The 10,793-nt window shown below is 33.9% G+C and overlaps 1 protein-coding gene across 1 annotated transcript in view; it reads right to left on the bottom strand.

Annotated features, from left to right (window-relative positions):
* The window catches only part of LRP1B (low density lipoprotein receptor-related protein 1B), a 2,342,762-nt gene that overhangs the window by 459,479 nt on the left and 1,872,490 nt on the right, over positions 1 to 10,793 (bottom strand). The window contains exons 44-45 of the mRNA XM_006834597.1: positions 3,745 to 3,937; positions 2,985 to 3,110 (exon numbers count right to left, since the gene is read on the bottom strand). Of these exons, the coding sequence (XP_006834660.1) occupies positions 2,985 to 3,110; positions 3,745 to 3,937 (319 nt within the window). The remainder of the gene's footprint in view (positions 1 to 2,984; positions 3,111 to 3,744; positions 3,938 to 10,793) is intronic.

Raw genomic sequence — 10,793 nt, 5'->3', positions numbered from 1 at the left:
CAAAAAAACCCCACAAAAAACGAAAGTGTCATGGGCTGCCAAAAGAACCAACAGAGCTTGCTGGGAAAAATGCAGCCAGAGTGCTCCTTGGAGGACAAAATGGCCAAAGTTCATCTCTCATATTTTGGACATATTGTTACAAGGGACCAGTCATTGGAGAAGGATAGCTTGTTTAAGGTGGAGGGTCAGAGAAAAAGAGGAAGACCCCCAACAAGATAGATTGGCAAAGTGGATGCATCAATGGGCTCAAGCATGGCAACAATTTTGAGGTTTTACAAGGATCGGGCAGTATTTCGTTCTGTTGTGCATAGGGTCACTAAGAGTCGGTACTGACTGGATGGCACCTAACAACAACAGCAATATACTTCACTGGTTTGTAATTATGGCAAGAAGTCATTTTAGAAAAACATACCAATTAATTTGATAATTATGAATCTATTGTCAACTGCAATAAAAAGGATGTTTCTATTATTGGGCAAATCAAATTAAATCATAATGATAACAAAATTAAGGCCTACTACACTGCCTATCTACAGTCTCAATTTATTCTATTCTGAGTGTGTCCAATTTGCTTTCACATTTTCAATGAAAATTATAATGGATAATGTCATTTTTACTATTTCATTATTGTGATCCTTTGGAGAAAAAAAAAACACAGATAGCTGCTGTTGATCTTAAGAAGTGCCTTGGAGTTGGTTCCAACTCATAACGACCCTATAGAGGCTTACTGAAGAGTACTGCCACCTTGCAGTTAGCAGTCCAGTGCTTATCCTACAGGGACACACCAGGACTCCAAGTAATACTGTCTTGTAAATATTCTTGTATTTTACATGATGGAAAAGAAACATTTCTTGGGAGGGTATGAAATAGCATTGAATGCATTCAACTATCAATCATTCTCCTACAGGATACTCAGCTTATCTTTGCTATTCCTATTTATATTGACTTGAATGGAATTGCCTAAACATTTTGTAAAGTGTGATGACAACAGTTTTCTGTCCTTTCCTTTAAGTGGGTGCTATTAAATAGCCTTCTACCCCTAAATGCTGCCATGAACATCCATAAACAGTTTTGAGTGACCTTATTCAGATATGGCTTTTAGTAAAAATGCCATTTTAGTGAAGTTTAATAAAAAATCTAAAAAAATATTATTTGCCGTAATGAATTAGTTTAATAAAAAAATATTATTAGGTGTAATATTAGGTTAATATTACTGGACACAATCATCTTAGCCCTCAAACTGAAAAAAAAAAAAAATCTAATACTGAATAGTCTGCAAACATTCCCAATTTATTTGATCTGTTTTAACATCATAAGGATTTACACATGAATGCACACTGCATACAGTATGGTTCTACAGCAGGTTTGCTGGGAATCTGTGTTGTTGTGTTTTTGTGTGTGTATGTCTAGATTTCATTTAGGTTTGTCTGAGGAGTCTAGAATCACTTTGTAGTTCCATGTGATTATAATTGTACTTGTCTAAAATGACAGTTTTCAGGTTGATTAATTCCTTTTCATCAATAGAGAGGAATGTAACTTAGAAAAGACAGTTGTATCTAATCTGTATGGCAGCAAAGACAGGCTTCCACTGTATACAAATAAGCCTTGCTGTTTTGACTAAAAGGCAAAATCTACTGCAGACCTGTAGTGACCTGTGAATGAAACATAAGTGATTTGAATGCTTGGCTAACACTCCAGGCTTACAGATGGCATCAGATCCAGACCATTACAGCTGAAACCACAAAGACAAACTAAAAGAATTTAAGAAATTTCCTATGCATTAGAAAATAGAGGAATATGGGAAATGTGTTAGATAATAGAGGAATATGGGAAATTGAGGCCTAGATTATTGAAATAGACTATCCACACTTAAAATTCACTGACCCATTGCATCATTTCATCATTTGTTTTGACATTGTCTCATTTGTGCTTATCGTATTATTGGCATAATTTCATTTAAACAATTGCTTACCTCATTTGTTAAGAAGTATCTACTTGGGTGGAATCATCAATATGCAAAATGAGAGACTATGTCTCTTCTGTTAAGGGCAAAAAAAAAAAAAAAAAGCCCAAACACTTAAAAAAAAAAAGAAGAAAAAGATTCTCTAGGTGGATGAAAAGCAAAAGAACAGTGAAACTAAAACTGAAAAGTTATTTCATAGTTTCTGACACTTATTTTTATGATAGAGCCATTGGCAACTTTATTAATTTTCCATAATGAGATGATAAGAGATAAGGATATAGATAAGGAGAAAAAAAAAGTCAAAAATTCACATCCTAAGTATAAGTCCAATTTCTATTGTGTTGTTATTCTCTGGAAATTTTATGTTCAAATAGTCATAATATGAAAGGAAGCAAATTTTTTATGTTGCTTGCAAATGTTTCTTGGCAATATTGGAATACTTGAACCCTTTTTTATTTTGGAAACAATTTTGGAAACTTATATGTTAATAAGTGTATATTGTAATCATACTAATTTAAGACCAGAATGCCTTTGGGAGGTATAAACACCATTCAGAGCTGCAATGTTACATTCTTAATTAACAGTTTGGAAATGATTACAAATACGCTGCATAGCCATTCTCTCTCATTTATATACTGTGATGGACCACAAGTGCTTTTATAGCAAGCTTACTGATCCACTGTCCATATACTGACTTATTTCAACTTTAATTAATTTTGCTATTGAGTGAATTCTCTAAGTCATTACTACAAGCTTTCTGGCTCATCTCTGTCTGCAGCTCCTCCTTTAGCTAGCCCTGAGATCTTCCAGTTCACAATCAGACTACATTTGTCATCATTTTGGTAATCATTATCTATCACATGGCGCTATAATTAAGTAGAATGGGATCTAAGACCCATTTAGAATGGAGACAAAAAATTGAGCAACTGTCCAAATTCATGATGCACTAAAAATAGCTCAATGTCTACATGTGCCATTTTAAGATGATATGCCACCTATCATTTTGATTCACTTTACTTACTCACACATCTGTTGTCATCTAGCAATATCCGGTCCCCCCGGCATGAACAATTTACTCTCCCATTAGGTGTTAAAAGGCATAAGTCATGACAACCACCATTCAATAATGCACATGGAGAAAGTTCACCTGCAATGAAGAGGTTTTATTTTTAACATGTTATATTGAATTTCTGTTCTACACTAGATATAGATTGACAATACACTATTAGATTTTCTCAGTCTCTCAAAATATATTATAAACAAGACAGATTTGGGAGTTTTAAAAATCTAAATAGTCCTGAAGATAAGTACATTAGACAAATGGGTAACACTGGTAACTATATCTTCTAATATATTAGTCGAAGATAACACGGTATCAAATAAATTAGTACCACTAGAAACCACAATGATATTGCAAACTGAACTTCTGTAGATACTTTAATGATTAAATATTTTTAAGCTGATATGCGTGAGTTGTTTATCAAATAATAGTATCTTCATGAAAAATATTATTTACATATTCAGAGATATGAGGAGTGGGAGACAGTGAAATAAGATTCTAGAAAGGAATAGTTAATGAAAAATGAATTATTTCTCTGGAGATACATTAAACTCTATATAAAAGCTGTCTTTAAACCTTTTAGATCATTTAAATACGTTAAATAGTAACCTTCTGAATATTATCATCAAATAACTACAAGGAAACAAAATTTGACCAAGTATTATTATAAATCAGGAGATTATACAATTAGCAAAGAAATGTATTTTATATTGCAACTTACAGCTATTGGTGTCATTAGCAACAGCTATGATGCCCATAGGTTGGTGTGGAATATCAGAACGAAGAATTTTTGTATCTCCTCCTGTGTACTTGTTGGAGCGCAGAATAGCTCTTCTTCCCCAATCTGACCAGAAGATATAATTGTCATAAACAGCCAGACTGAGAAAAGTCCCTGGTCCAGACTTAATAATCACCTGGAAAAAAATTTAAATAACACATTTTTATTTTTACAATGGAGATACAGGTATATATGTTTACAGGAACACATTTTGTTTTTAAAAAAATAAAGAATTTAGATTAGTTAGATTTAATTAATAAGAATTTAACTGAAGGTTTATCATAGTATGTCTTATGATTTATCTAAAGTGTTTTAATCATAATTAGTGTATGCGATGTGTTAAGTTAGTATTTTAGGTATATTTCTATTTAACATTGATTGTTTGTTAGTGCCTTCAAGTTGGTTCTGACTCGTAGCAACCCTGTGTAGTGTTTTTGAGGCTTAAAATGTTTGCAGGAGCAGAAAACCTCATCATTAACCTTCGTAGTGACTGGCTGGCTTGAACCTCAGACCTTGTGGTTTTCAGTCTAGTACTTATTGCATGAAGCCATCTAGTGAAATGGTTTTAATAAATAATTTTATATTCAGTCTCATAAATCAAAATCAACAAGTCAAAAATATAACATTAATTTTTAATAACTAATAGACATTTTGGAAGTTCTGGTGAGGAGCTGTAGTATTGGCATAGACTGTGAACCACAAGGTCAGCAGTTCAAACCAACCAGCTGCTCCTTGGAAACCCTATTGTTGTTGTTATGTGCCGTGGAGTCAGTTCTGACTCATAGCGATCCTGTATAGGTTTTCCTAGGCTGTAAATCTTTACGGGAGTAGAAAGCCTCATTTTTCTTTCACGGAACAGCTGGTAGCTTCGAACTGCTGTCCCTGAGGTTCACAGCCCAATTTGTAATCACTGTGCTACCAGAGCTCCTTTGGAAACCCTATCCTGGGTCTCAATGAGTTGGAACCTACTTGACAGCATTTAACAACATTAATTGAAACTGACTCAATAGTTCTTAATAACAACAGCAGCAAAAGACATTTGGGGAGCGCTGTGGCTTTGTCCAATAATCACTGGGCTATGAGCCACAAAGTTGACATATGGAGACCACCAGCTGCTCTGCGGTAAAAAGATGAGGCTTTCTGCTCCTGCAGGTGTAACCTCAGAAACCCTATAGAGAACCTACTCAACAACACTTTACAACAACAGTAGACATTTGGACCATAGATGGCATAAGCACAATTAACACACTTGTTTGCTAACTGATAGGTTGGAGGTTGAATTATGCTCAGAGGTACTTAGTAAGAGAAGTTTCCTGACCTATTTCTGAAAATCATTAAATACCCTATGAGCACAATTCCTCTCTGACAGTGATGGTAACTGGTGTAATAGACACTAATTCATAGATATCAAGAAATCTCTGGGTATATTTATATAGGAAACATTCACCAAGGACTCAGAACTGTATATGAAAATGAAAGAGTCATAAGATTCAGCTTTTTCCTTCAAGATGCTTAACGCATAAATGATTAAACATGTTTTTGTTTTTGCTGTTAGGTGCCATTGATTGGATTCCAACTCACAGTAATCCTATGCACACAAAAATGAAGCATGCCCAACCCTGGGATGTCCTCACAACTGTTATGTTTGAGCCCATTGTTGCTGCCACTGTGTTGATACATCTTGTTGGGGTTCTTCCTCTTTTTTGCCAACTCTTCACTTTGCCAAGCATGATGTTCGTCTCTAGGAACTGGTACCTCTTGATAAGATGCCTGAAGTATGAGACAAAAAGTCTTATCATCCTGGCTTCTAAGGAGAATTCTGGTTGCACTTCTTCCAAGATAGATTTGTTTGTTCTTCTGGCAGTCCATGGCTCTATTAATATTCTTCTTCAAGACCATAATTCAAATGCATCAGTTCTTCTACAGTCTTCCTTATTCATTGTCCACCTTTCACATGCATATGAGAGAATTGAAAATACCATGGCTTTGGATCAAGTGCACCTTGATCTAATACTTTAAAGAGGTCTTGTGCAACAGATTTAATTAATGCAAAACATTGTTTGATTTCTTAAATGCTATTTCCATCAGTGTTGATTGTGGACCCAAGCAAAATAAGTTGTTTGACAACTCAATATTTTCTCCATTTATCATGATGTTATTTATTGATCCAGTTGCCAGAAATTTTATTTTCTTTACATTGAGGTGCAATCTATGCTGAAGGCTGTAGTCTTTGCTCTTCATCAGCTAAGTATTATAAATTCTTTTTACTTTCAGCAAGCAAGGTTGTATCATCTGCATATTGCAAGTTGTTAATGAATCATCCTCCAATACTGATGCCACATTCTTCTTCATATAATCCAATTTCTCAATTTACTATCTGAGCATACAGATTGAATTTGCATGGTGAAAGGATATATCCCTGACACACACCTTTCTTGAGTTTAAACTATTCAGTATCCCCTTGTTTTGTCATAACAACTGACTCTTATTCTATGTGCAGGTTCTTCATGAGCACAATTAAGTACTAATTAATACCCATTCTTTGCAATTGCATCCATTGTTTGTCATGATCCACACAAATACAGGCAGTTACTGACTTACAACATGTTTCTATTCCAATGACTCTGTCATAAATCAGTTCTGGCTTAGCAAAGACCTCTTTTTATAGTTTTCATTATTATTTCATTACATTATAACTTATCTATATGTTTTATCTTTATTTGCCTTTGAAAGTAGAAAACATTACATATAAACATCAGCTAGTAACATCTGAGAATGACAACATCAAAATATTATGTACTGAAGCATTGTATGTGTTACTAATGATAAACATCAGTAAATAAATAAAATCCAAACAGAGTGTCTTAAGCGCCATTTATCATTATTTGAATATGTCCTAAGTCAAGGACTACCTGTACAGATGATAAAAATTTTAGAGTAAAGACCAAACTTTCTTTCTGATCAATATAGATTTACAGTTAGTAGGATTGCTCTTACACCTAAAATCCATAATTATAATGGAGCTGGTGAGCTTTAATCACCGACCTTGTGGTTCAAACCAACCTGGCAGACCAGCACGTTAACCCATAAACACACACCAGAACTCCCTTTAACAATTAGACATTGGGAAATGAAAGACAGTATTCCCAGATAGGTAAGAAATAAATTAAATGAGTTGCATGAGGGCTACAATTTATTGCCTGAGAATGATTACAAGTAACAGCACAAGGATGGGGCACTCCACAGAGAACTTTCTGAGTAGACGAGATGGAGCTGAAAGTGATGGGAGTATAATGTGGCTAGAATTCACAGGGCAGAGCATCAGACAAGAGGGGAAAGTACACAGCAGAGAGAGAAAGTTGGTGTTCAGCAGAGATCCCCCTGGAGCATTCAGCAGAATATGGACCAGCACATGCACTGGAGGTACTACACTTGGTTGGTGAAAGAGTCCTGCAAAACCCCAAGTTCACATAGGTTCTGAATTTTTTCCTGTTAACACCAACCAGACTGAAAAACTCCGTAATTCAAAATACTCAGGATTGAATGCTCAGAAGGGACTGGCTTTAACAGTGGAAAATAACCCTAACCCTAACCCTAACTCTGTTCTAGTCCTGTCAACCAATCCTTAAAAGCAAGACCTGTCCAGATAAACGACTTCCAAGTAACTTAACTGCTTCTTAGGAATTTTTATGTATTATGAAATTTTATAGCATGCATCTTCAGTACAAGGAAAGGAGGAAACTCTCAAGTCTATATATCAGCTCCTGCCTAGAAAAAGCAAAGTAAGTTATACACAAAGTAAAAAGAATAAAGGGAATATTAAGATCAAAACAAAAATCAAAGAACTAGAAAACAGAAAATCAATAGAGAAAAATTAAAGAAATCAGTAACTGGTTCTTTGAGATAATCTATAAAATATATAAAACATCTTGTCAAAGGAAAATTTATCCAAGGAATGCAGGTTGATTTAATTTTTTTTTTAAATTAGGGTAATCCATCATATTAACAGAACACATAAAACACATATAAATATCTCAACAGATGGAAAAAGTATTTGATATAATTCAACATCCGTTCATTTTTTTTAAAAAGCCTCACAGCAAATGATGAATAGAAATAAAATCAGAAACCAGACAGAATTTTCACTAATTCTATTCAACATTTTAATGGAATTTCTAAGTAGGACAAAAGGAAATACAAAAATTAATGACTCAACTAGAAAATTGAAAAGGAAAAAGCCAAACTGTATGTATTTGTAGGAAACATGATTTTCTATGTAGAAAAATCCCTTGATATCTACAAAAGGTAAAAGACTGCAACTTGAGTAAATTTAATAAAGCTATAAGGTAATAATATTGCTATAAAAATCATATAAAACTTGAAGGTTTTACAAATATGTTTTACAATATCATCAACCGTAAGGACTGAGAAATGAATATGATAAAATGCATTCAAGATTTTGAAAACAGTAAAATATTCTTGAGAGAATTTTACAAAAATCTAGATAAATAGAGATATGTTATATTCAATATTTGAAACACTTAATGTTGTTATGATGCTATTTTGCTTCCTGATGATCAATTAAATGTAATGCTAGATGTTTTGTAGAAACTCGCAAACTGACTCTAAAATATATACGGAAATGCAAAGACTTAGAATATTCAAATCGACTTTGAAAAATTAAAGTTCAAGGATTAATATTACTTTATTTCAAAGGTTAATAACTGGCAATTATTAATATGTGTAGTATTGATATGTTGTTATTGTTGTTATCTGCCATTGTTATAAGGGTAGACAAATAGATCAGTAAGCAGAATAGTGTCCATAAGCAGACCCACATAAAAATGAATAACTAATTTAAAAAAAAAAGTAGTATGATACCAATTATATAAATTTCTTGAAAACCAGTAGAGTTGTGGAATGACATCAAGAACTTCATATATAAGAATGCAAAAAGACACTGTGAAGCTAAAACACTTAGCAGAAATGAGAAAGTTAAAGACCTGAGCAGAAATATTTAAAGGGTAACACATGAGACAAAATATTACAATTGAAATATGCAAAGACCTGGAGTTAGAAAACCAAAAAGAAGAACATGTTCAATATTCCTCAAGCTGAAAGAACTGAAATAAAAACTCAAGCCTAGGGTTGCAATATTGAAGCACTAAATGGGCAAAAATATTGAATGAAACAGGAAGCATCAAACACATCTATGAATGTTGTAGAGCATATAGGGGGCAAAATTCTGAAAGCTTCTAAACATTACCAAACACCTGTAGGCAATGAGTTACTGGGTCAGGCTGCTCAGAACCATGGACTCAGGAGACACCATGGTCAACTGGCACTACTAACGACTCTGAAAATGATTACTTTAGAAGATTCTGGATAGAGTGGGAGAAAACTGGAACAAAACTCAAAATTATAAAAAATATTTGGGTAAGATTTTACTTACCAGTAAGTAAAAAATATTCACTGGTAAGAAAGAGACTGGAGGAACCAGAGATTATGGCCCTTGGCCACACTCAGGTTTGTAAAAGAACTCATCCTTGTGATACAGTTTTCAGACAAGTGGTAGGTAAGTATATAGGGGTACCACAATACTCATAACGTATGCTCAACTTGGAATGGTCAACCGTGCAAGAACAAAATGGCAACATTTACTAAGCACAAAGTTTGGAAATTTGGGGAAGGAAGGTAGAATGGAAATAAAACCCACAGGAAGAAGTGAAATAACTACTGCTACCTCGAGGTGATTGCAATCATTGAGATGAAACAAAGTCTATGATTTACTGAATGTAAAATTGGTGATTTCTGTAAACCTTCACTCAATTCACAATAAAAATTTAAAAAAGAAATAGAGTCACTGTATCAAAAAGCATTGGTTGATGTTCAATCATGATGATCAAGGACTGATAGAACTGAAGGAAGAAGTCCAAGAAGCACTGAAAGAATTGGTGAGAAAAACAAGGTTCCAGGAATTCAAGGACTACAAATTGAAATATTTCAACAAACTGATGTAGCACTGTATGTACTCACTGATTCATCCCAAGATATTTGAAAAAAGCTACCTGACCAAGCAATTTGTATTTCTTTCTATTCCAAAGAAAAATGACCCATTAGATTGCAGAAACCATTAATCAGTATTATTAATATCACAAGCACATAAAATTTTGCTGAAGATAATTCATAAATGATTGCACTAGTACAATGACAGAGTTGCCAGAAACTCAAGCTGGATTCAGAAGAGAATGGGGATCTAGGGATATCACTGTTGATGCCAGTTGGATTTTGGCTAAACACAAAGAATAATAGAAAACTGTTTGCTTGTGCTTTATTGACTTTGCAAAGGCCTTTGACTTTGTGGATCATAACAAGCTATGGGTATCATTGAGAAGTATGGGTATTCTGGAAGACTTAATTGTGCTCCTGAGAAACCTGTACATAGGCCAAAAGACAGTTATTCGAACAGAAAGAACAAGGAGATACTCAATGGTTTAAAATCAGCAAATGTGTTCATCAGGGTTGTTTCCTTCCATTGTATACATTCAATCTGTTCATAAAGCAGATGACCAGAGAAACTGCATTATATGACAATGAGAGTGGCATCAAGATTTAATGAAAACTCATTAACAACTTGGAATATGTAAATGACACAACCTAAAAGGACTTGATATACTTATTGATAAAGGTTAAACACCACAGTCTTTCAGTACGGATTATACCTCAATATAAAGAAAATGATAGTATTCACAACTGGACTAATAAATAACATGTTGATAAATAGGGAGAAGACTGAAGATGTTAAAGACCTCATTTAGCTTGGATCCATAATCAATACTCTTGGAAACATCACCCAAGAAATCAAATGACATAAATCTACTGCAAAAGACCTCTTCAAAGTGTTAAAAAGCAAAGATGTCACTTTGAGGATTAATGTGTACCTGACTCAAGCCATAGTATTTTTAATTTTCTCATATACATATGACACATTG

Source organism: Chrysochloris asiatica, unplaced genomic scaffold (genome assembly GCF_000296735.1).
Source record: "Chrysochloris asiatica unplaced genomic scaffold, ChrAsi1.0 scaffold00012, whole genome shotgun sequence".
NCBI lineage: Eukaryota > Metazoa > Chordata > Mammalia > Afrosoricida > Chrysochloridae > Chrysochloris > Chrysochloris asiatica.
Note: the sequence above shows the minus strand (reverse complement) of the source record. Positions and strands in the feature narration are given on the sequence as shown.